The sequence below is a fragment of the Coccidioides posadasii genome, chromosome 4 (assembly GCF_018416015.2).
Source record: "Coccidioides posadasii str. Silveira chromosome 4, complete sequence".
Lineage (NCBI taxonomy): Eukaryota > Fungi > Ascomycota > Eurotiomycetes > Onygenales > Onygenaceae > Coccidioides > Coccidioides posadasii.
In genome coordinates this window covers 2,307,918-2,331,186 of record NC_089410.1, presented here as the reverse complement: position 1 = coordinate 2,331,186, position 23,269 = coordinate 2,307,918, and the positions used below count along the sequence as shown (strand labels likewise).

The following is a 23,269-nucleotide window of genomic DNA, read 5'->3' as shown; positions in this document are numbered from 1 at the left end:
TTGACGTTTTAAGGTGGTTTGCATTGCTTATGAAGTACAGTGTTGATACAGCATTGGCTTGAGCGGATATACGGTTGGGAGGCATTGTGCTTGTTTTTAGCCTGTGAATGTACAAATTCTAACGAAAATATACAACTTTCTTCGTCTCGGATTAGGACCTTTTACTCTATATGGTAATCCTCCTGCTGGCCTTTGGTAGGAGCATCGCGCAGCGTGCGCATCCGTCAGTGCTGTTAACTCTTGACATGAGAATATCTTACACAAGTGCAGACCGTAGTTGAGGTTATCAATGCCCTAATCGGAAAGATTACACAGTATCTATTCATACCGTGCCGCTCACTAAAATACACGCGGAGCAAGGGCTAGGTTTGAAAATCGATCTTCGGTACTCATGAACCGGGGGGTATCGTACATAGATACAAAACACACACCTCAATACTTTACACATTATCCGTATGAAATTTCGCTGGAACGCGCGTGTCTGCTTAACAACCTTTGCAGTCTTATCTATCAGTGTCGACTTGCGCCGTATCAATAGCTTTCCTCCTTGGACGGAGAGGAGCTCGATAATTTACGTTCCCAGTTCATGCACCGGATCGTGACAGGATCGACATGTTTGAATATAATATCCCATTCAATGATCCAGGGACAAATGTATTCTTCATCTGGGTCTTGCTCCTGGTCGACTGTTTTGGGCGATGTTAGGTCATTCGATGGCGCTTGGATAGATTTTCGAGGCATTCGTACCCATATCTTCTTTCCCGTGCGGCGATGGAATGATGGTACGGCAACAAGTTTTTGGGTGTCATTTATGTTATAGTGCCTTTCTTCTTCATATTCTCCGTTACCGTACCTTCCTTCGTCGTTTATGTCGTCTCCTTCGGGAAAGCCGGCAGTCGCTTTGGCTACATCGTTTCTGCTGCATTTTGAAGTTGGAGGTAGAGAAGCAGATGGGGAATCTTCTGGGCTGTCAACCTCTATCTTCTCGGGGTCTGAGGCTGGAGGCGTATTACAGCCCGCATGGATGGACAGGGCTTCTTTTATTCCTTCCTCCGGCTGAATGGTTTCCGGGGTAGAATGCCAGAGCACTGGAATTGTCTTTCGAAGATTGCCCGGTGCAAAACAAGAAAGGAGAACATCGAAGGCCTTCTTCTTCCATCGGGATGCGTCGAGCCTTCGGCCCCCCGTGTACGATTCAGGCCGTAAATCTCGATCCGTCAGCTTCCATGAACTCCGACATTGATAAAAGGGATTACCAAGTTCAGATCGGCGAATCCCAACGACGTCCTCTTGAGACATGGGCTTCATTGTTACTTGAATGGTGTCACCAAAGCTGTAGATGTGTGCCTTGGGAGTCGCACCCCCTTTGAGAGCCAACGTTTTGTTTTGTCTAGTCGCTCGAAGACGGACCCAGTATCTACCATCCCAGAGTTTCCACTGAGTCCACCTGCTTTTGTTTACACTTTGCCATCCTGCCTTGTTAATTTGTTCAGGAACCGGGTCGGGAAGACATATTCCAAACTTAGTGATGGGTGGCGGTAAATGTCGGCGTAAGGGCTCTCGCGAGAGTAGCCAAATATTTGGGTCTGTAGGATTGTCTGCAACGTCTCTGAGATTCTGGGACGCGATGAGAGCGTCCTGACTCCGGCGCTTGAAACTATGCGGAAAGACTCCATATTTCCCCTTTCTTTTTTGGGGTTGAAATTGAACGCCGCCGAGCGTGAATACATCGGGAGATGATGTGTCTTCGGATGATCGAGGCCAGAGCAGTTTGGCGGCTCTGACTAGACCCTCTTGCGACACCTGAAGATCCGATTCTGGGGTTACTAACTCAATTAACGTGCGTACGACTTTTAATTGCACGTCAAAAGGATTTATATGAGGATGATCTTGATGGGGATCGTTAAAGGTCTCTTTAAAAAAGTCAACTTCTTCAGCGAAGGGTAGCCGAACGAGCAATGTTCCAGAGCTAAAATCAAAGTTGTTGACGCGGACAAGTTTTAAAAAACTGTCGGTCAGATCCTGTAAACGTTCCTTGGCTCTTTGATTCTTGCTGATAAATGCTAGTATTGAAGGACTTTGTAACGCGCGAGGCAAGTCCCCTGATGACAACAACTTGCGCACAGTGTTTCGGATGGTCAGTGTATGGTCTTCATTGGTGGGATCAATCACAAATGGGACCCTTGCAACGCGGCAAGTAGCTTCCAGTCGTGCCTTTGGGAATGAGCGAAACGGGCGGAATATATAAACACCACCAGTTGCAGTATAGAGGCTTGAATCCGGTTGTGGCAAAGGTGCTCTATCACCCCCATTATTCATTAGATTTGGTTTTATCGGCGCCATTCTAGGAGTTCGATCGGCGGAGATGGCCTCTATGCTCGTAATATCACCACTCTGTGATACGCCCCATAGACTGTGGCACTCAGGAATGGGAGAAACGCTGTCAAATCCAGCAAGACCAAAGCGTCCATGACCTTGGGCTAACCGAAGCAAGGCAGTTTCAACGTTATCATCTCTGTGATGGCCTAGAAATAATGCTCGTATGTTTTCCGTTACACATGCAGTCCCAAGAGCTTGATAGCGAAGTCTCCTTGCGAGCGTTTCAAAATTTGGCAATCTTGCTGGATCTTTTGTTCCCTCAGGCCATTGCAGTGTGAGAACCTGGGATTTTAATCCTAAAGTGTTTTGGTTAGCTGCAGCTTAAAATAGAGATGTCATCGAAATAAAGGGTCTCACCCATCGACTTGATCCATCCCGCAACCTTAAGAGCTTCATCGGTGCTTTTTTCTCGAGCTTTATGATCCACTATAAATGCCTTCACGTTTAGGTCTGGAATATGCCCTTCTACTATTAACCTTCTACAGAGATGGGCCAAGGCCATAGAATCCGGCCCACCGCTAACTGCAAGGGCTGAGGTGGTATGTTAGAAGCCAGATGACATAGCAGTCGGATACAACCAGTCCACATACCAATATTGCGTGGAAGAGCATTTTCCTTTCCATTTTGCCCTACCCGCAACCTCCAGGCTCTCTTAACTTCGTGATAGAATTCTTGTGTGAAGACCGGGCGGATGAGACTATTTTGGGGTTTCAATGTCATGACCGAATAATCTCCTGCCTGAGAGTAAAATGTACATTCTGCCTTCCTAGGCACAAACTCTCTATTATTCGGAGGATATAATGCAATTTATTTGTTCTTCGCTCACTTTTCGGCCCCTTTGAAGCTTCAAGGAATATCGATCTAACTGTCCCGGCCAATAGGGTTACGGTCCACCTGCGAAATTACATCACGTGAAAGAAACGTTAGTCAGCTGGCCAGCTGTACGGAGTAGTTGAAGTCTGCTACAGGTTTGCTCGTCGGAGTGGCCAAGAGAGAAGTGATTAATATTCTAGGAGAGAATTATGCTGCCAGGAAGATGGAGATTGAATATCCACGGGGGATGATACGAGTATGGACGCCTTTGAGAGCGGCCCTGGCGGGTGTTTCCCGAGCGGAGAAGTGCGTGATATTCGGTTTTCCGATGACGTTTGAAGCCTTGGAAACCTAAATTTCTGCTCAAATTTCCACCCTCAAACATCCAAAAAAAAAAAAAAAGGCTGGAGGATCGCACCGTGGGAGCTGCGGTTGCCGTGGAGTGAGTTGTTTGATCGTTCCTTTCGGTTGGACAGCATGTGTTTGGATAAAATCGCGACGTAACACTCACTCGCTGTCGCCAATGGAAGCGGTTGACCATCCCCGAGAGGATGCGTCACAGGCCTTAGTTCCCTCTCTCTGGACGAGATCCCTCTTGGTATGTGCTTGATACATATTAATGCACTATTATCAATCACCAATTTGGAGACTCCAGCTCCAAATCTATCTTTGCTAACTAGTCTACTTTTGGTAGGCCGGAGCGGTCGCCGGTCTCACGGTTGACGTCTCTCTCTTTCCTCTTGATACCATCAAAACCAGACTCCAACAAGCTCGAAAGCGCCAAGTTAACTCCAGTTCGAGCCCGTCGGCCAAAACTGGGCTACCATTACTCCGCCAGACCTTCCGAGGCATTTATGCCGGCTTGCCGTCGGTGCTCCTAGGGTCCGCGCCATCCGCTGCGAGCTTCTTCGTCGTTTACGATGGTGTGAAACGCCTCCTCCTTCCCCCTCGACATTCAACTGAAAATATACCGGTATCATGGCAGCATTCGGTGCTCACGCACTCTCTCGCCTCGTCCATGGGAGAAGTGTCTGCTTGTGCAATCAGAGTCCCCACCGAAGTGATCAAGCAGCGGGCTCAGGCCGGACTATTTGGCGGCTCCACATTGTTAGCTCTCAAAGACATCCTTTCTCTGCGTCATGGTGATTTACCAGGTGGAGGCAAGGGAAGTTGGAGACTGGTTCTCCGCGAACTGTATCGAGGGACGGCAATTACTATCTCGCGCGAAATCCCGTTCACCATCTTACAGTTTACAATGTGGGAACGGATGAAAGATGCATATGCCTCGTGGAAGCACAAATCAGACCCTACGGCCCCTGTATCGGCGACTTCGAGTGCCTTCTTTGGCAGTATTGCTGGCGCGATTTCTGCGGGTTTGACGACTCCGCTCGATGTGGTTAAAACGAGAGTCATGCTGGCTCGAAGAACTGGGAGCGGTGACGGTGCAGGAAAGATCAGGGTGAGGGATGTTGTACAGGGGATTTGGAGGGACGAAGGGTTTGGTGCGTTTTGGAGGGGCATTGGCCCACGTGTCGCTTGGATTGGGATTGGGGGTGCAGTGTTTCTTGGAAGCTATCAACGGGCGTGGAACTTACTTGAAGGCAGGAAGCTTAAAAGGGAACGTGCTGAGTTGGATTTGTAAGAAGCGCAGTGCGTACTGCGGGTTGGATTTGGTATGTCCAATGCCATAGTATTCAAATTTGTACAATATGAACAATGGATTTATAATAGACTTGAAATACACATGTTTGATATCTGATGCCTCACATGTTACTAACATAGAACATGCCTCCTATAACCACCTTGTCGGAAGATGGGCTTGACATGCCCCAATGTATGGCAGCTTCCAGGGTGATTTGGTATCATCCCTGAAGAATCGTTTCTATAGTTAAAGGAGGGCTTTCAACCATGCCCTTCCAAATGTGGTTTGAAACTTTAGCATACAATAGCAAGGATGATAAAGGAATTGACTCCTAGCCGTCCAAAAGAAGTTAGACAAGATGAATAATGAACTCGCTCCGGAAATCGATTTTATCTCTTGCTGGTGGTCCAGATAGAGTATGGGCTCGGGCACATCGTTAGCAATGTACTACCGCAATATTATGCAAACCGCATCGGAAATATCCAAAAGAAGGCATGAAAATGGAGCAAACTTCGTGGAGTGGGATGTCTGGTCGGAAGATGGCCGGCTAGGCTTCCATTCATCTCCGAACCCAGACCGCCAGCGCCATGAGATATATGTTTGAGGACCTCGAGACTAGTCTATTGTCGCCCGGCCGGAATCGGACTCGACTCCATAGTGGAACCTCGTGACACAAGGTCCTCCACGGTCCAGTTGCCACTCTTAAGCTTCTAGCAAAAACTTGGGGTATATTGACAGTAGTGGCATCGTTCATGCAAGTGGTCGTTGGCAGCTGTACGCCTGATATGCCGATTTCTCCTCCCATAAGGTCAAATATGGCTCTGGTCTGAACTTTGAAGGGAGGTGGATTGGCTGTGGGTTGCCAAGTTGGTGGGGGTTATTTACCAAGCGAGCAGTATATGAAGACCTTGGCCAAACGTGGCGATGGTGCGGATTTGGTGGTCACTTTTGATACGGCAAAGTGAAGCAGAAAACGGGAGTGAAACAACGGGTTACGGTGGGGAGAAAATGGCACGCAAAGCGACCAAACCTATTTCGAAGTCGAATACGGAGTACAGAGTACGGAGTCTCGAGCAAACTAGAGGAGTGGCTTGCCGGTTTGTTGGAACAACAGCAGACGAGAGCAACTCGAGAGAAGGGGGGAGTGAACGGCATTGATCTCGCGTCTGGCCTCGGAAAGCTAAACTTCTCGAGAAGAGCCGGCAGCCGCCTATTGGTCAGGTGGCAGGTGGCGCCAAGACGCTAAAACATCCACCCCCTCACACCGGGACGGGTCAACTAATCCCCCGGCACCTAGTCTCATCAACACTCGACGTCCTGGCTTGGCTCCTGAGACTTCGCTGTCCAGTTCTGCTCGGTTTTTCGCCGACTAAACAAGCCTGAGGACCCCATGAGGATGGCTCTAAGGATCGCACCCCGTAACCTTTGCTGAAATGGTCCGTCAAACTCGGCAAATGCTGATTCTCTGCTTTCCTCGATCCTTTTCGCCTTTCACACATGGGGTTTAACTCCAACCCGTGTATCACAGCTAATTTTCGGACGCTCAGCTCTTATTACATAAACAACCCTGATATACAGATACTAGTGCAATAGTGACCCATCGACAGGCTATAATTGTTGGGTATCTGCGACCCGCAACACACAGTTCAACCTGGCTGGAAACTGTGGAGAATTTGGACTTAAAGCTACGGAGTGCTCCGTGCGGAACATTCAAATGGCAACTTCATTCCCACGAAAAATAAGAGAGAAAAGAGCAACTCTAAATTGAAAGCTGAAATCGAGGCCGTCGAGAACCACAGGGCGGTATCTTGAATCGCCCGGAGGCCCGCTCTCATGAATCATGACCGCACTCGCGCGGGCATCAATTCGAGATCCAAAGCTTTCGTTCGTCGCCTACAAGACTATCCAGCCTCTCCACTTCTATGCTGAATCCATTGCGGCGTCTATGGGCATAACCATTATTTGCCAGCACTCACAGGACTTCAAAGGCCAAGTAAACGTGTCCTTGGCACCGTCCCTGCGATTTGGTTCCGAAGTTTAAACCTACTTTTGAACTTTGGTCTCAAAAAGCTGGATGAAATGCTAGCCGGGTCTTGGCGGTGAGATTGTTGAATGTGTCAAAACACCGCTACGAAATCGATCTCTATCCGCGGAATATCCTAGAATGCATTTTGCCGTGGGATCTGGAAACGGGAGCACCGGCAATTCGCCTCCTTGTTTTCCTATATGCTATGTAGGTACGAGAACGTCCAGCCCTTAGTAGCCACGAACTTTGGCGCCTGCAGCACACGAATTCGTGGCGGGATAGAAAAATTCACAAAACGCTGAGGCGACATCGTCCCCGAATAGAGAGATCTACAGGGGACCTTTGAAGCTCTTTCTGGCTTCCCAACAGTCCCATTGTCGCCACCGGTAGGGAGTCAATTCACGATCGTCCCGGGAAGAGGCCTCGGTCCGGTCATGTATGAACTCCGTACGCTCTCCGCATTTACCCCGCGTCTTCTGTCCTTCTCACGCTAACGGCGATCTGCGCCAAGCTGATGCCAAGAACCTCAAGAGGCAAAGGAAAGGGCCCCTATTCCACCCTCGTGTTAAAAAAACGCGGAGAGTTTGTGTCCCATTACTTGTTTAGCCGCAGCGATTAGGTCGAGAGCTGCCAAAGCTCCGGTCCTCATACTCAAATGACTAGTTTAGAGCCCCATTGCCGTGCGGCCATTTTCTCGTATTGCAAGAATGGCCTTAATTCAATTATTCATGGCCTCCACCAGCAAGATTCTGGGTCCTGCTGTGTAGGACGATGGTTCCGTACATAAACTACCACCTGTCGTGCTGTGCTCGACAGCTCTCATCTCTTCTTCAAACGTTTTTTTCCTTGTTTTTCATCTGCCAGAGAGCCACTGAAGAATATGGCGTCCCAAACAACCCCGGCGGAGGGAAAGCAGTCTCCTATCCATATCGAGGATGGATCCAAGCTCGATAGTGAGAGCAACGAGGCATTTACCCCAAAAGAAGCTGCCTCCTTGCGGCGTCGAATTGATCTGCGACTTATTCCGGCGTTGGGTTTCATGTATGGAATATCACTTATGGATCGAAAGAACGTCTCGAATGCGGCCATCGCCGGCATGAGGACAGACCTTTCCTTGCTAGAGGGATATCGGTACAGTCTCATAACTCTATGTTTCTTTATCACATACGTCGTTTTCCAATCTCCGATGACAGTGATATGCCGCAAGGTCGGGCCTCGCATATTCTTACCAGGCATCTGTTTTCTATGGGGCGCTCTCGTTATCGGGCTTGGATTTGCGAAAAATTGGACCACAGTGGTGGGCCTGAGACTTGTGCTTGGAATTCTGGAAGCTGGCTATTTCCCCGGCTGTGTTTACCTCTTGTCGACGTGGTACACCCGGTGTAAGATTTCCTCCTATGTCACATTTATGCATTCTTCATTCGTGCTAATCGCCAACCAGTCGAGGTTGCACGGCGATACTCGGTATTTTACTTGATCGGTAGTCTTGCGTCCGCCTTGTCGGGAATCCTTGCATATGGCTTAATGCAAATGGAGGGTGTTCAAGGTATTCGCGGATGGAGATGGTAAGCATTCTCGGCTTGATTTCTACTTGGCATTTGGCTAAATAGTTGTTCAGGATTTTCATTATGGAAGGTGTTGTAAGTTTTACTATTAACTCGAAACCGACCCTCTGCGTGTGACTCATGATATACAAGATAACCTGCGCAATTGCAATTTTCGCATATGCCTTCATCGTCCGGTTCCCCGACCAGGAACGAGACAAACCCTCCTTCCGGTTTCTACAGCCTCACGAATGCCAGTACATCATTGATCGTCTGGAGGAAGATAGACGAGATGTGGTAGCTGAAAAATTTACCCTTAAACGATTTTTGAAGCCGGCTGGAGATTTCGAGATATGGGTGTTTGCATTCATGTTCTTGTAAGGAATCATGTTTGAAGGCTGCTTTTGGAATTGACTTACGTCTAACATCATCATTAGCTGTCTCACCACTGTCACTTATGCGTTTGCATGTAGGATACCGACATCTTGACCATCTCATTTCAACCTTATCTACACATACTGACAGGAATAGTCTTCCTACCCATCATTCTACGAGATAATCTGGGTTTCAGCCTTGCTGCGTCCCAATGTCTCATTGCGCCCCCGTACGTCTTCTCGGCAATTCTGATGTTCGTAACATCATGGATTAGTGATCGCTACCGGATGCGCGCGCCCATTATACTCCTGAACTGCATCATCTTAATTGTTGGACTCCCTATCATGGGATTCCATTCAAACAATGCAGTGCGATATTTTGGGGTGTTCATTGCTGTTGCTGGTGCCAATGCCAATGTTCCTGCTATAATGGCATATCAGGTACTGTCCCACTTCCGGTCTTAAAACAAAATGCATTCATCATTGACATATGTTCACCTGCAGGCAAACAACATTCGTGGCCAGTGGAAGCGTGCTTTCTGCTCAGCGACCCTGACTGGTTTTGGAGGCATTGGTGGAATCTCTGGGAGTCTTGTGTTCCGAAGCCAGGATCGGCCGGACTACATGCCCGGTATGGTGGCATGTATTGTGTACGTACTGCCATTTACACTTGGGCCAGTTTTACTTTTGTGAGAGTACACTGCTAACACTTTTGATAACTGCCTAGCTGCGCGGTGGCCATTATGATCTGTGCTACACTTCTCACCCTGTACTTCAGGGCTACAAACAAGAAGGCTGATCGGGGCGAGAAGATTATTGGTGAAGATCCTGACTTCAGGTATACGCTGTAGAAAGTTGTGTACTCGCACAATTTCGTACGTTTTACGAAGATGAAAATGATTCCTCGATAATCGAAATAATGAAATTTAACGATGATGAGGATTCGCATATTTCCGAAAGTCTCCTAAGAAGAGAAACTCTAGAAATTTTGGAGCCTCAAGTTTGGGTGAGGTGAGATGCTGACAGCGCCATCTGTTATCCCATCCAATCCACACCGTAGAAAAGGTCTTTCAAGCCATCACTTTTTTCCAGAAAGGAAGCACTTATGCGATGGGATCAGAGGGGGACAGCTAGGTCACACAGCTGAGGACAATCCATCCGAGTGGCCAACTATAGTGTGAGCATTAATATTGGCCATGTCCGAAAGGTGGGTTTCCCGTCTAATCCCCCGCACCGCACCACTCGCCGAAAACGATACTTTTCGAGACACATCATATGGATCTACAAAATCTCCTTGGAATTTACCGGCGGCCCGCGGGCCCTAGAATGAACCGAAATTCCAAGTTGACCAATACAGATTCGCTGCTCGAGAGCTGTGTGCTAACCGTCTGTTGGTTACATCATGATATTACCAATATTTAGATTTGAGCCTTCTTTAGTTCCGCCGCGCGGGGGGCGGGGCGGTGAAATGGACTAGGGATGGATCTCAGTGTGTGCTAACTCCAAGAAGAATGGATGGTTTTACACCAGAACATGTCACAGAAGAAGCTCCCATATGGGATTCATTGGTGAGAACTAAACTTATAGTGCCATAGACTCTGGATCAGTGTGCAACAGGATGGACAGAAGCACTTTGACAGTTAGTGCGTGGTATAGAGACGCATATTTTTTTCTATTCCCTGTTTCAGTTGTATGGTATGGAGGTTATAAAAGTGCCATTTTAAACTTTTTTAACGGCTGCCAGTCCCTGCTGCCGTTTGGGTGCAGTGGAGGATCCAATAGGGGTATCGTTTGCGTCTCCGGCATTTAGTGTCGCTATCGTCTGTGTACAACGCAAAGACAATTGACATCAAACCGCAAGGGAAGCGCTAGCTTAAAAATTAGACGCATCGGGCGATCGCCTGCGCGACTTGAGAGAGGCAAGGCGTCAACGCTTTACATGGAATGGTTGGAGCGTAAGGTTATCATAATTGCGGTATCACTTTGCAAAGAAAGAGGAATTCATGTCCAGAAGGACTCAACCTACATAGATAATCCTAGGAATTGGGGAAGGTATGGATGTAGTTGCTGATACCGAACTCAGATCACAGCGAAACCGGGTATATGGCTGCCTGCAAAACACCCAACGGGAACCCTATTTTCAACCGCGTCCAAAGAAAAATCACCCAAAAAAAAAAGAAAAGGAGACCTCCAAATGGGTTACAACCGGCGACTCACGTCTGGCACCTAGAAAGGAGCAAAAAAAATTGGAGCTGCTGGGAATCGAACCCAGGACCTCTCCCATGCTAAGGGAACATTATACCACTAAACCACAGCCCCTATTCGCTTGTTACGCTGTTTGTCGAGTTATGCACTAGTAATTACATTTATCCGTGACGTCACTGGCCGAGATTTCACGTAATTTTTGGTAAGAGCGGCGTATCATACATCAATACCCGCGAACTTTATCTATGCTTAAATAAGGTTGCTCCCCACATCTCATCTGCTGGCTTCGGCTCCATCCCAACGTTCCCTCCCACGATCCAACGGGATTCAGAAACCCCATGGCGGCCTTCAGTCTACTAAACACCCTATATATGCTTGGTCGACAACCCGAAGCCGTCCACTGGTCATTGCTCAACTTGTCTCCGTTCAATCTCGAGTGAGCAATCCCTCCGGATCTCTTGGATGGCGAGGAAACATCTCCAACGAGTCAGCTATGGTCCGTGAGCATACCGCGCGGATAAATCCCTTCTAATCCTGTCCTGAGCTTACCAATATCGCTCCGATTTAGAGCTGCCTATGCCCGATGGCCCGGGTGGACATCGCTTAGGTGTGAATGGTCTGGCCATTGACGCTGGTCGTTCCATCTTGTGAGTCTATGTCCCCGTTCGCGATCGCGCGTCGTTGTCGCAAACCCCCCGACAAGGTGGCTTTCTTGGCTAATATATTACACTTACAGATACTCAGCTGGTCGCGATGGCGTTATATGTAGTTGGGATTTACATCTCGATCCCCGCTCTCGAGATCCTTCACCGAGCCGTTCTTTGTCGTCTTCGCTGGGCGAAGGTTCGCAAAGGCCGGAGTCAAGGTCCAGCACTAGTTCCGCGCAACAAACCGCCTTTCGCCGACAAGTCCAGGCCCACACCCACTGGATAAACGATATTACCCTTGCTCAAAGCAATACCGTGCTTGTATCCGGCTCATCAGATACCACCGTTAGGGTCTGGCGACAGGATTCCGAGGATTCAAACATACCGTCATCCATTGGCAGACACAGAGACTATGTCAAGTGTTTGGCATCTCCTCGACATCACGCCGACTGGGTCGCATCCGGTGGGTTGGATCATAAAATCTGCGTTTGGGATTTGAACGGCGGGGGGGAAAAACTCAAGATCGATGTCTCGGAGGATGGTAAGGCGCAAAAGGGTTCGGTATACGCTCTGGGTGCCAAAGGGTCTATTCTAGTTAGTGGAGGGCCCGATGGTGTCGTCCGCGTATGGGATTCCAATTCTGGGAAACTTGCAAACAACTTTATGGGCCACACAGACAACGTTCGTGGTATCCTAGTCAACGATGACGCAAACACTATCATTACAGCGTCCTCGGATCAAACTGTCAAAGTGTGGTCGATAACCGCCGGCCGATGTATGCATACTCTTACTATGCACAACGAGAGCGTCTGGTCGTTATATTCGGACCACCCTCAACTATCCGTATTCTACTCGAGTGACAGAGCCGGTGTAGTGGCGAAGACAGACACAAGAAACGCCGCCGATATGGATCAAGGAGTCTGTGTCGCTGCTTTGCAAGAAAATGAAGGAGTGTTTAAAGTCGTTGCTGCCAACGATCATATCTGGACAGCTACACCCAAATGCAGTATTAATCGCTGGAGCGATGTTGACACCACAGATATCGATTTCATCCCATCACAACAGTTATATCATCATACATCTAATGTGGCTACGCAACGCGAATCTACCAAGACCGCCAAAATAAAAATTTCACGATCCTCGATTTTAGCCCTGTCTGATACCTCTCAAACTCCGCAGTCGGAAGAAGCATGCATTCCCGCTCAAACTCAGCCAAAAGAGACCCTTGAAGGCAAGAATGGGCTGGTGAAGCATATGATGCTAAACGATAGAACCCGTGCTCTTACTAAAGATACGGCTGGTGAAGTTGTCTTATGGGATCTCATAAGAGTAAGATGGTCATATAGTCCACAGTATCGCCCAGCATTCTGCTAACATTTCAAAGTGCGTTGCGATACAGTCGTTTGGCAAGGGTCATTTAGATGATATTGCTGCGAAATTAAACACCACTAGGACTATCGCTAATTGGTGCACGTTGCATATCCGAACAGGAACACTCTCCGTTATTTTAGAACCCCATAGGTGCTTCGACGGCGAGATGTATGCTGATGAGTCTGATCTGCCAGACTTAAGCCAGTTCAGGGAAGATCAAAGAAGTATGATGTGTCCTCCGTCTAATTTATTCATCTTCTGACGTCTTTCCCTTAAATTTATAGTTAATCTGGGGAAGTGGGTCCTTTGTTATCTGTTTGCCGGTCTCGTTGATGAAGAGATACGGAGGGACGCTGAGTATCGGACGTCTCTCGAAGCAAAAATGCAGGACTCAAAGAGTACTTCCGGACCGGAAGCTCCCAACTTTATAGACATCCCGCCTATTACGATTCAAAATGCGGAATCAGAAAATTCGCCTCGGTCGCCCGCAATGGCAGCTCAGTCTCTGGGTGAGCTACACTCGACAAGTATATCTCCAGGGATGTCAATTGGTGTTGCAACACCGGCACCGCTTTCCACATCCACACCAGAAAACCCCTTCTCGAGCCTTGCGGATTCATCGGGCGATGACCATAATGGAAAAAGAATTGATCGTCCTGGAGCGGATGGCTATTTCGTTTCCAAACTCAGTACCTCATCCGTGGATTCCTCAGCGTCGAACGCGAAAACCCCAGCGGCTGGAGAAACTACGTTGCCTGGCCCCTCCCCAACCTCTCCAGTTGGACCAGAAAAAGAAGAGAAGGCTAAGCGCAGTGGCTCTCTGTTTGGCAAGAAATTCCAGATGTCTTTTCCTAAAAAGCTAGGCCGGACGTCTACGGAAGCAAAGCCCGTCGTGGAAGAGAAAACGGAGGAATCTGACGGCTCTTCAGAAAAGGAAAAGGAAAAGGTGCCTGATCTAACGTTTCGCGGTGTTATCGACGAGATGAGAGCTTCGTACGAGACGGCTTTGGCAGCAGAGCCCGAACAAAAGCTCCAGTCAAAGATCACACCGATCCCTGAAAATGAAACGCCAGTAATATCCATTCCACCAAATACACCAATTATCATTCAAGAGGATGGCCCGGGCATTCCAGTTGCCCCTGATATCTATAGAGGAACTGTAACGACTATCAGCCGAGATACTGACGAGCTAGAGAAAGTCGCACCGGCGTGGCTTGGGCGTCTTCTCTTGGAGGTTAGTAAACGTAGTCCAACAAGATCAAAAGATCTGCTCCCTTACTTCATAGACAATGCTGACGCTGGCCAGAATCGAATGGAGGGAGATACTGTAAAAATTACATTCTCCGTCAAACCATACAAAAACCTCTTGCCTGAGGCCATCGATCCGTAAGCCTTTCCTATTTCTTTTGTTTTCTTTCTCCCGTCTGAAGTCTATTATATTTCTGCCCCAATTGTGTTTCGCTCCCTTTCTTCCCAGATTCATCACCATTACAGACCATGTTGTTGGAACAACAGGGCAAGAGCTAATTTTGCCAAAAAAAGGAGTTCAACCAACTCTCGATTAAGCGCCAATCGAATGCTTCGTGCCAAAAAGATCCTTGCATATGTCGCAGAACGTATTGATCCACAGTACTCCGCGGATAACTCAGATGAAAACTACATGAAGCCGGAAGATTATTTGGAATTGTACTGCCAAAACACAGTATGTTGCCTGCTCTTTATTCCTTGACCCTATCTTGTGTTATGAGTACATACTAACATACTATGATAGTTAATACCTCCCGACATGACTCTGTTGACAATGCGCACCCATGTCTGGCGTACAGGCAATGATATGGTCCTTTACTACAAAGCAAATGGCAAGCGCATAATCCCATTCCATCAGAAGGACGACTCGCAGACCTGTGCTACCAATGGTAGCACCGCTGTCGCCGCTGCAGGAGAGGATAACGATGGCCAAAACCAACCGCAGCAAGAAAACGGCAAATCTACAGAATCTACAGGCATGTTACCAGCAGCAAACAGCAATTCCGGAGCCAAGAAAGATGGGACGGCTGGGATAAGCACTGGAGGTTCGACGCCTGCGTCTCATTCACGAACTGGGTCTTCAACTGAACTTCTAGCATGAGGATATCAGAGCAATCGCTGATGCATATCTGCTAATCATTTAATTCATCATTATATTCTCCCTAACCCCCATCCGGGGATTTTCTACCAAGGCGCGCATTTAAACTAATTGGATTGTATGATTGCCCCGGCAATTGAGTTGTACAACGTGTTCATTGATTTCGTGTCTATATCTTCGTGTCATTCATATACATAATTTACGGAATCGGGAACTAATCGCTCGTCAAAAAGTTCCTATTTATGGATATGGATGTATGTACAACAAGCTTCTTTTTAAGAACAATCCAGAAATTTTTTTAAAAAAAAGAAAAAAAGAAGCCTCCGTAAATGAATAAAACCGACACCACATAACAAAAGACGACCAAAAAGCTTCCCGCTTCCCTATTCGCAGTAAACGCCAGTGAAAGCCCAGCCTGGTCAATCCCATATTTAAAATGCTATGATTACTAAAGTTAAGAAAAGGAAAGAGGAAAGAGAAAATGAGGGAAAAGGGGAAACTTTGTTTCTTTTCTTTTGAGTATCGGATATATCAAGTCTCGTAATCATCATTTCTGGTTTTGATTATTTGTTGGTGGCGGGGCCCCGGATGGTGGCTCCAGGACGTGCGTATGGTTGGGCGCGTTCATAACTTGGCCCGACTCTTCTTGTCTACAGACCTCGCTACTTCGCACCCATTCGTCTGAGAGCACTTCTTCCAGCGTCGCTCGTTCACGTGGGTTAATTTTCAACATGCGGCCGATGATTTGTCTGGATTCTCGGGGCAGAAGCCGGAGGAGTCTCCAGGGGCCTTTGATAACTTCCTGTCGTTGACCGGAGCCGCCATGCGACTGTGACTGTTGCGATGGTGGTGGATTGGTAGCTTTCGGGGCGGTTGTCGGCTGTTCGGATAGTGAGCTGGTGTTATTGGGAGGATGATTTTCGTTCTTCTTCAAATCTCGCGCCGCGGGGTCGGATTGAGGGTATATACCTCCGCTCCCATGCCGGTGATGGTGTCGAGAGACCGGTGAACGTCCACGGTCACTTCGCCATTCTTTATCCACAGAAGCCAAGTCTGCCGTAGATCTTGGCCGTGGTCGACCAACTTCTCTCGGTGGACCGTCAGGGACTGGAGTTCCTGGTGAAGGTGGTGAAACAAAAAGCTTATACGAGTTATCGGTTATTCTAGGTTGCTTCCATGGGAATCGACGTAAAGACATGCAGCAAAATATTATAGCTAGTGACCAGATGTCTGTCGCCCGGGGATCGTATTTCTTCTTTTCTTCGTACACTTCCGGGGCCAAATAAGGGTCAGACCCGACAATACCTGCAAAAAAAGAAATGGTCAGTTCAATCTCAATTGCAGTGTCCAGTTCCCTCTAAGATAAACATACCGGAAGATAGAACAATGTTGGTCTCAAAGGGGTACCTAAACACGACTGCACTTCCGAAATCAATCAACTTCATGATTCCGCGATCGTTGACAACCACGTTGTCTAATTTGAGATCCCGATGCGCAAGTCCCATGCTATGGAGGTAGGTAACGCCATTGATAATCTGCAGGAAAGAGCATGTGATCTCTTCTCGTGTCATCTTGCCTGTCATCACACATGCAAATAGGTCGTATGGTGCGTACTCCATGACTTGATACCAGCTATTGTTCTCATGGAGAATATCCAAAGTCTCTATAATATTCCCATGGTGCAGAGTGGAGCCAATACAGAATTCTGCTGTAACTTTCTTCGCGTATTCCTTTTCCGTCTCCCACTTATGACGATCTCGGAATTGCTTAACAGCAAATGTGACTCCATCAGTATTTCGCTTCAGTAGGCGGACGGAGCCTCCTGCTCCTGATCCAAGAACTCTTCCTAGCTTTCCGTACTTGGATTGGAGGCCATGATCATCAGCAAATGGAACGCTAGGGCCACTAGCCCGGAATGGATCCGCTTTGCTTGAGGATCTTGAAGACCGTTTACCGTGAATAGAAGCAGGCGATTCGCCGCGTTTTTGTTTCCCACCCATTCGGAAGAAACGCCTCAATTCGGACATTGAGCCGTGGGGCTTATGCTTCTCCAGATGGCCGTCGAGATGGCGATTTTCCTTTTTACCAAACAACTTCTTATCATGTTGTTTTTCAAAGGCAGGTGCTAAAGGAGCAGACGAAAGAGACTTGTTGGAACGACGTTTTGAATCAAGGCTGCCGAAAATGAATCTTTCATCCAATTGGGAAAGATTGGTTTGTGGGGGAGGCATTCTACTCCTAGAATAGGGGTCATTCTGGTCCCCCAGAGGAAAGGGAGCACCGGGGCCCATGATAGAAGAGGCGGAAGAGCCGATATCGTGTCTCGGAGTTGAAGGTGGGCTCTCGTCAGAGGGTCCAAGGAAGAATTTCGGCTTGCGTTGGGATTCCCTTGGAGGCGCGGGGATATCAGACATGGAATATGGCCTTGCTGATGTCAGCCCTGAGGATGAAGAAGGCCTTGAGCCGTACCCGGCCGGCGACCGGGAACCATAGCTCTTGCCCGAATTATCATTTGAGAGGGATGATTGTGGTGTCATGGCCGAATAGTTCACAACTGTCCGGTTGATTCTATCTCTCATCTGTTCCGCATCGTGGGGGCCGAGAACAGGAGAATGCGGTCCGGAAGGAGGCGGGGAAGGGCCATCTCGATGACTACGCGTAGTTGAGTCCCTAGAAGGTGCCTAGAGTGAGGGATTAGTAAAGAGCTTGGCCTCGAAATAGTAAAATCCGAAAGCATCTGCAGGAATTGGACACGGTTAAACGACCTGGCTGAATCGCAGGAAATCAACATACTCTTGTAGGTGGGAGGGAAACGGGCTCAAAAGCAAAATTCTGCATCCGAGTCTCTTGCAGCCTTGATTTTTGTAATTTTATGGTAATATCGCGCAGTTCTGTTCGGCTTTCGGGACGCAAAGGATTTGCATGATCCCCTTCCGGAGCTTGTGGCGGGTCATTGGAGAGAGTTATTGTAGGCCGACTTTTCGAGGGTTCGATTTCCTGGTTCTTGGAAGCAAAGCGCACGGCTGCATGGCCTCCATTGAGGCATGAAGAATCGTCCGCAGTTGCCATGGTAGAGTCCGACTGTTGAGAATCAGTTGCAGTCGTGGACATGGTTGGGCCTAAGAGTTATAACGGTGAGTATGGAAATGCTTCGAGCTAATATTTAACAGCAGGAAATGCACAGGGAGCTACAGAAAAGGGATAATGGCAAAAGAAAAAGAAAAGATGGACGAAGGTCGGAAAGAAAAATAAGAAATACCAAACAAAAGAAAAAAAAAAAAAAAAAAAAAAGAAAGAAGGCTGACTGACGTGGTTTTCTTATCTGAATCCGATACGGTCGAGTGAAATCACTGTATTGGGTAAGAAGATAAGCGACCCGGGATTTTTTCCTTGTTGACGCATCCCCAATTCAATTATCGTCGGTCGTGGAGGAGAGGCAGCTAGTTATCAAGTCGTCGATCGCGTCTTGTTTCTAGGAGTATGCAATCCTGATTCTAGGTGGTGGCTACCCAGGACTTAAATATCGAAACAAAACGAGGGTAGTCGTTATGATTGTTTGGAGACGGGAACGAAAGAACCTCTGCAGCTGGAGCTGTACGCATAAAGTTCTAAAGGCGGGAAAGGGTCGTTCGTTGGCCGTTGGCGGTGAAATTGCGATCAATCCGACAATATCTGGGCGGGACCGAGCGGAGTGGGGAGGGAGTCGCTGGAGATTTGGATGCGGGAAGGGATCTTCGGTCAAATTTGCACCCGACAAAGATTTTTAGTACAGTGAAGGAGCCAGCCAGCGAGCTGTGAATGGTGGGCTTGCAGTTGATTTGCATTCACTACGAGCACCACAAACGTCCAGAAGACGATGTTCTCGGTCTCGACAGGAGTTGGCTTTTTTGACGCAGAAAGGGAAAAATATGTCAGTTCCTCGCGGCTTGTAGTTGAAGATGTCGGCGCAAAATTCGTCGAAAAGTCCCGTATGTTAGCGTGCGCCTCTATGACATAATGGCCTGACCGGGTGACGGATTAGTTACGACACGCCCGGCGCCGTGCAGGTACCGTGGCCACGATAACCACGGGCAGACTGCGGGACAACCTCAAAGGGGTACACCGTTGTGGCCTGATATGCGGTAATATTACAGTGGCGTTACCGCCAAGGGTCCTTTGGCGGCTCATGTGGCTTTCACGTGATTAACCGGTGCATGTGTGATTACTAAGCAGTGTTCTAGAACATTTCCGAAACAAGAAAAGCGTGGCTCAGCCTTTCTTTCTGCCAGGCAAAGGCGGCGAACACCGGCACTTCCGGATCCGTCATTCACCTTTTTTTTGCAGCTAAATTAGGTATATTCATACTCCAGACACGGTTTACGGCAGGGCGCCACCCAGCTTGGTCCGCGGTAGGCAGTGCCGGCCCCTTTCCTGTGAAGCATCCGAGCACCCACGCCGGATGATAGTTGACTGGGCGACGTGGCATCATTTGGCCAAATATAGCCCGATAACGTCGTAGACGTACGTCCATCATTTTACTGCAAGGAGCTTCCAATATAGTACAGTCCATCACAAATACCCAAAACAAAGAAAGAGGATATCCTCGCTCTTCTTCCCATAACGCCATGCAATTGAAAATGAAACGTTGAAAAACTGCTTCCGACGCCCTTCCGCTTCGCAGGGTGTCATGGTACAACCTCAAGGCCAATTGACTTCGCCTGCGCGATCACACTCTTACACAGCCCCTCTAAGCTTAACCCAGACAATCTGATCTCTGACTGCTTAACCTTGGCGATTTCGTAAACATGCTTTAGCGACACCGAGCCGATGCTCTCATGACCCGGATTTCCACCACCGCGCAGACGGCCAGCACGCTCGTCCACTCTTGCGGCCTGGAGTAGAAGCCAAGATGTCGCTGGGGTTCGAAGTTCGAATGTGAAAGATCGGTCAGGACGCACGGTTACTCGGGCTGGAACCGGCACGCCAGGATTGATGTGTGCGGTGCGGGCATTAAATTCCTGTCATACGGGAGCGGTTTAGCCGAGGAAAGGTAAGGTACAGCGCAGGAAGGAAGCAGCTTATATACTCACCTTGCAGAAATCCATGCTTTTCACACCCTTGCTACCAAGAGCCGGACCGACGGGAGGACTTGGGCTGGCCTGGCCAGCACCAACGATCAGCTTGACGATCTGATCTTTTGGGACGATCTTCCGCGTAGCCATTGCGACGAATGTTCCGGGGACTCTGCCGGTTTCTTGAAAGCTGCGATGTACTTCGCTGCCAACCGGGACCTCCTTTGCGATCCTGCAACGGCTTCTGCTTGCTCTATGTTGCGCTGGTCTATCCGAGCCGAAGTCGCTTTTCTGTCCGAAGTTTTTTTTGTCGTTAAGCGGGCGTTTAGGTAAACCGCCTGAGGATCGCGCTTACCGCATCCAATCATGGGCTGCTATGATTCGGAATAAGTTTATTCCGTTACCCAGATCCCTGACATCGTCAGCTTCCCTGCAACCTCCGTTTCCCGAAATCTTGATCTCTCGCTGCCCAACCTCAGGTTCCTCCGTAGCGTGATCAAACAATCCTGACCACTCCATCACCATGAACTGGCTAAAATCTACGTGAGAATATTCTTTGTGGCAAGCACTATCAAAGGTTCTTCTCGGCAACTAACTCCGTTGTGTTGTATTTAGCTTAGCCACTGTCGCTGGTACCCAAGAGCCCATCTATGGCCCCGCTGCGATCCAGTCTGTCGCAGAACAAACAAAGACAGCTCCCTATTCGGAGCTGAAAAAGGATGACATGAAATGGAAAGCTATGCAGTCCACTTGTGTGGAGACTCAAACGTTCTATATTACGTCCGACCAAGGTGATCAGGCAATGGTCCAAGTGATCTACAGCAATGTCGCGTGAGAATCCTTCAAGGAGTGCCTGGCGCCCTTAATCAAGTCGTATGCTGAACAATGTGTCTTTCCTGCAGCGGTCTTCATACGACATGCCATCTCAACACCAAGATTTACTCCACAGACCCCCAGATCCCGCACAAGTGGTACTCCGATACCATCCACAATCACATCTTTGACGAGGATATGCTGTCATTCGGCGGCGACAATGTTGCAATAACCCTCAGTGAGGACGGTACTTCTTACACCATCAAGTCCGCCCTCAATGAGAATAGCCTTGTCAATCTCACCATGACCCGTGTGGCCCCAGGCTTTGTCGCCGGGACCAATGGTACATCGAATTTTGGTACCGACCCCGAACGACCCTGGGGTAGCATGCGTCACTCTTTCTGGCCTCGATGCAAAGTCGAAGGGACCATTATAACCCCGGAGCGGGAAATAAACTGTAGTGGAAGGGGATTCTTCGTGCATGCATTGCAGGGAATGAAACCCCATCATCTCGGTATTTTCATTTACTCTCCCACCCGGCTTCTATTTTACATTTTGCTCATACGTAACTTAGCTGCGAGATGGAACTTTGCCAACTTCCAAAGCCCCACATATTCTGCCATCATCATGGAGTATACCACTCCCCCATCCTATGGATCGACCGTCGTCAATGTTGGCGGCATCGCGAAAGACGGGGAAATCATATATGCAGGGACTTCGAATACGGCATCGCATGGGGAGATCGTCAAGGACTCGGAAAATGACTGGCCAGAGCCAAAGACTATCAAATTTACATGGTCTGGCCAAAACAAGGACGACAAGGAAGTTAGTGCCGTCCTTGAAGGCCCCCTTGGACAGAGGCTTGATAGAGTCGATGTCATGGCAGAAGTCCCTGGTTTCATTAAGTCAATTGTTGGCAGTGTTGCAGGGACAAGACCCTATATCTACCAGGTTGGCATTATCCCATGGCTTTATTGTGCCCCCAAGCCTGAGAGTGGTTGCATGCTGATGCAAGTTATAGTATTCTCCTCAGGAGAAGCTGAGTCTGAAACTCCGTGTTGGAGATACGGAGATCACCGAAGAAGGGACTCTTTATTCCGAAGCAACCTTTATATCTTAGAAGACTTAGAGACCGGCTTGGCTCTATCCTTTTGGCTGGTTGGATTGGCGTTAGAGTTGTCTTTTGGCATGTCTGAACGAGACAATCCGTTCGCTTTTTATCATTATTAGAACAATTTTAATCCTAGTGAAAATATAGATCTCCTTGGGAGATCTAATTGTCCTTCAAATGATATATAATTTTGTCGAGTGAGGATTTCTGGAGTTTCTCCTTGCCCATTGGTCTACACAAAGTGTTTACCAACACCTAGTTGTGTTCATACGTTGGAAGGCCCAGCCTCCTTTTCCCAGTCGTACTCGGCGACAAGCAGCACATCTGCTGCGAATAACACAGCAGCTGTCATGGCCAAAAAGCTTTCTTTCCCTCCTTTTGATCCTTTTGCCCTCCCTTCATCCTCCTCTTTCTCTTCATTTTCATTCTCGTCCCCGAACCTCGTTACCCCTTTCCCTTCATCGCTCAAAAAGTCAACATATTCCTCCCTTTCCAAGAACAACTCCTCAAGGATATTATACACCATGACCAGTCCATACTCTACCCGCCCACTTTCTTCCAAGGGAATGGAACACTTGACTCATCCACGCTAGTAAGTTCGAATCCCTCCCTTGCCAATTGCTGGCGCCATCTGAACTGGGTAGCGTGGAATCTTTGGGCCCCGGGCCGAATGACAAAGCCGAGAGAGCGTTGCTAATGCCCTTTTTTTTTCCAATATACAGCAGGAAGCAATCCAGAGACAACATTATCGGAATCAGTAAGTGCAATGACTTTGTCATTTTGCTTTCTTGTGAGAGACGTTGATGCTAAAGGCTGCCACAGCTCGCCCGGCTATCCGGTATGTCAGAATGCTTGCTGCATCTCTCTCCAGGACCAATAGTCCTTTTTCACCTTTTATGTGAGCCTGCAAGTATTTACTTTGCTCACTCCTTTGCACTGTCTATTTAGCCGTCTGGCCAGGCGTGGAGGCGTCAAACGTATCCAGAAAAGCATCTACGATACCGCCCGTGAGGTTCTCCTGGATCGATTGAGAATGGTAGGCTTACTGGACTCTCAAAGGATATTACCTACTTTGGCCTTCCTATAACCCTATACGCAGATCATCAGACAAATTGTCGAAGTTCTCGAATCGGGGGGTTCAAGCTCGAAAACGAGAAAAGTGAGTCAC

General features: G+C 48.4%; 8 protein-coding genes and 1 non-coding gene across 9 annotated transcripts; 4 read left to right on the top strand and 5 right to left on the bottom strand.

The window, feature by feature from the left end:
* Positions 1–531: 531 nt before the first annotated feature.
* Positions 532–3,099, bottom strand: D8B26_007599 (uncharacterized protein; the record flags this gene model as incomplete). Its single annotated transcript, XM_003067110.2, has 3 exons — positions 532–2,675; positions 2,737–2,910; positions 2,970–3,099. The coding sequence occupies 3 exons, from the start codon at positions 3,097–3,099 to the stop codon at positions 532–534; spliced, it is 2,448 nt and encodes an 815-aa protein (XP_003067156.1).
* A 262-nt stretch (positions 3,100–3,361) lies between these two features.
* On the top strand, positions 3,362–4,936 carry PET8 (S-adenosylmethionine transporter). Its single transcript, XM_003067109.2, has 2 exons — positions 3,362–3,790; positions 3,887–4,936. The coding sequence occupies exons 1-2, from the start codon at positions 3,716–3,718 to the stop codon at positions 4,832–4,834; spliced, it is 1,023 nt and encodes a 340-aa protein (XP_003067155.1). The 5' UTR covers positions 3,362–3,715; the 3' UTR covers positions 4,835–4,936.
* Positions 4,937–7,740: 2,804 nt separating this feature from the next.
* D8B26_007597 (uncharacterized protein) lies at positions 7,741–9,686 on the top strand (the record flags this gene model as incomplete). The annotated part of the gene is made up of 8 exons (XM_003067108.2): positions 7,741–8,242; positions 8,302–8,425; positions 8,479–8,500; positions 8,558–8,781; positions 8,842–8,873; positions 8,936–9,219; positions 9,283–9,428; positions 9,506–9,686. 8 exons carry the CDS (start codon positions 7,741–7,743, stop codon positions 9,627–9,629), a joined length of 1,458 nt encoding a protein of 485 aa, XP_003067154.1. The 3' UTR covers positions 9,630–9,686.
* A 1,339-nt stretch (positions 9,687–11,025) lies between these two features.
* On the bottom strand, positions 11,026–11,097 carry D8B26_007596. Its single transcript has one exon. It is a non-coding gene; the product is annotated as a tRNA-Ala (tRNA).
* Positions 11,098–11,344: 247 nt separating this feature from the next.
* D8B26_007595 (uncharacterized protein) lies at positions 11,345–15,564 on the top strand. Its single transcript, XM_003067107.2, has 8 exons — positions 11,345–11,479; positions 11,552–11,630; positions 11,720–12,959; positions 13,015–13,225; positions 13,286–14,235; positions 14,308–14,387; positions 14,544–14,703; positions 14,773–15,564. The coding sequence occupies exons 1-8, from the start codon at positions 11,446–11,448 to the stop codon at positions 15,127–15,129; spliced, it is 3,111 nt and encodes a 1,036-aa protein (XP_003067153.2). The 5' UTR covers positions 11,345–11,445; the 3' UTR covers positions 15,130–15,564.
* A 75-nt stretch (positions 15,565–15,639) lies between these two features.
* On the bottom strand, positions 15,640–18,528 carry HRK1 (serine/threonine protein kinase; the record flags this gene model as incomplete). The annotated part of the gene is made up of 4 exons (XM_066125583.1): positions 15,640–16,431; positions 16,499–17,807; positions 17,920–18,245; positions 18,462–18,528. 4 exons carry the CDS (start codon positions 18,526–18,528, stop codon positions 15,674–15,676), a joined length of 2,460 nt encoding a protein of 819 aa, XP_065981667.1. The 3' UTR covers positions 15,640–15,673.
* A 1,030-nt stretch (positions 18,529–19,558) lies between these two features.
* D8B26_007593 (mitochondrial 54S ribosomal protein uL11m) lies at positions 19,559–20,479 on the bottom strand. The gene is made up of 2 exons (XM_003067105.2): positions 20,196–20,479; positions 19,559–20,123 (listed from the first exon to the last, which is right to left on the bottom strand). The coding sequence occupies exons 1-2, from the start codon at positions 20,325–20,327 to the stop codon at positions 19,791–19,793; spliced, it is 465 nt and encodes a 154-aa protein (XP_003067151.2). The 5' UTR covers positions 20,328–20,479; the 3' UTR covers positions 19,559–19,790.
* Positions 20,480–20,638: 159 nt separating this feature from the next.
* On the top strand, positions 20,639–22,306 carry SVF1 (Putative cell survival pathways protein). Its single transcript, XM_003067104.2, has 5 exons — positions 20,639–20,720; positions 20,793–21,008; positions 21,080–21,504; positions 21,565–21,941; positions 22,012–22,306. Exons 1-5 carry the CDS (start codon positions 20,701–20,703, stop codon positions 22,108–22,110), a joined length of 1,137 nt encoding a protein of 378 aa, XP_003067150.2. The 5' UTR covers positions 20,639–20,700; the 3' UTR covers positions 22,111–22,306.
* A 60-nt stretch (positions 22,307–22,366) lies between these two features.
* D8B26_007591 (uncharacterized protein) lies at positions 22,367–22,627 on the bottom strand (the record flags this gene model as incomplete). The annotated part of the gene is made up of 1 exon (XM_066125582.1): positions 22,367–22,627. One exon carries the CDS (start codon positions 22,625–22,627, stop codon positions 22,367–22,369), a length of 261 nt encoding a protein of 86 aa, XP_065981666.1.
* Positions 22,628–23,269: the final 642 nt, after the last annotated feature.

What these genes read in the sequence shown, in the direction of transcription:
- SVF1 (XM_003067104.2), top strand. Translation starts at nt 20,701, where the DNA reads ATGAACTGGCTAAAATCTAC. An exon ending in ATGAACTGGCTAAAATCTAC is followed by an intron (nt 20,721 to 20,792) that starts GTGAGAATATTC and finishes TGTTGTATTTAG; the next exon opens with CTTAGCCACTGTCGCTGGTA. An exon ending in GTGATCTACAGCAATGTCGC is followed by an intron (nt 21,009 to 21,079) that starts GTGAGAATCCTT and finishes TCTTTCCTGCAG; the next exon opens with CGGTCTTCATACGACATGCC.
- D8B26_007595 (XM_003067107.2), top strand. Translation starts at nt 11,446, where the DNA reads ATGGCGAGGAAACATCTCCAACGAGTCAGCTATG. An exon ending in TCTCCAACGAGTCAGCTATG is followed by an intron (nt 11,480 to 11,551) that starts GTCCGTGAGCAT and finishes GCTCCGATTTAG; the next exon opens with AGCTGCCTATGCCCGATGGC. An exon ending in TCTTATGGGATCTCATAAGA is followed by an intron (nt 12,960 to 13,014) that starts GTAAGATGGTCA and finishes AACATTTCAAAG; the next exon opens with TGCGTTGCGATACAGTCGTT.
- PET8 (XM_003067109.2), top strand. Translation starts at nt 3,716, where the DNA reads ATGGAAGCGGTTGACCATCCCCGAGAGGATGCGTCACAGGCCTTAGTT. An exon ending in TCTGGACGAGATCCCTCTTG is followed by an intron (nt 3,791 to 3,886) that starts GTATGTGCTTGA and finishes TACTTTTGGTAG; the next exon opens with GCCGGAGCGGTCGCCGGTCT.
- D8B26_007593 (XM_003067105.2), bottom strand. Translation starts at nt 20,327, where the DNA reads ATGGCTACGCGGAAGATCGTCCCAAAAGATCAGATCGTCAAGCTGATC. An exon ending in AAAGCATGGATTTCTGCAAG is followed by an intron (nt 20,124 to 20,195) that starts GTGAGTATATAA and finishes CCCGTATGACAG; the next exon opens with GAATTTAATGCCCGCACCGC.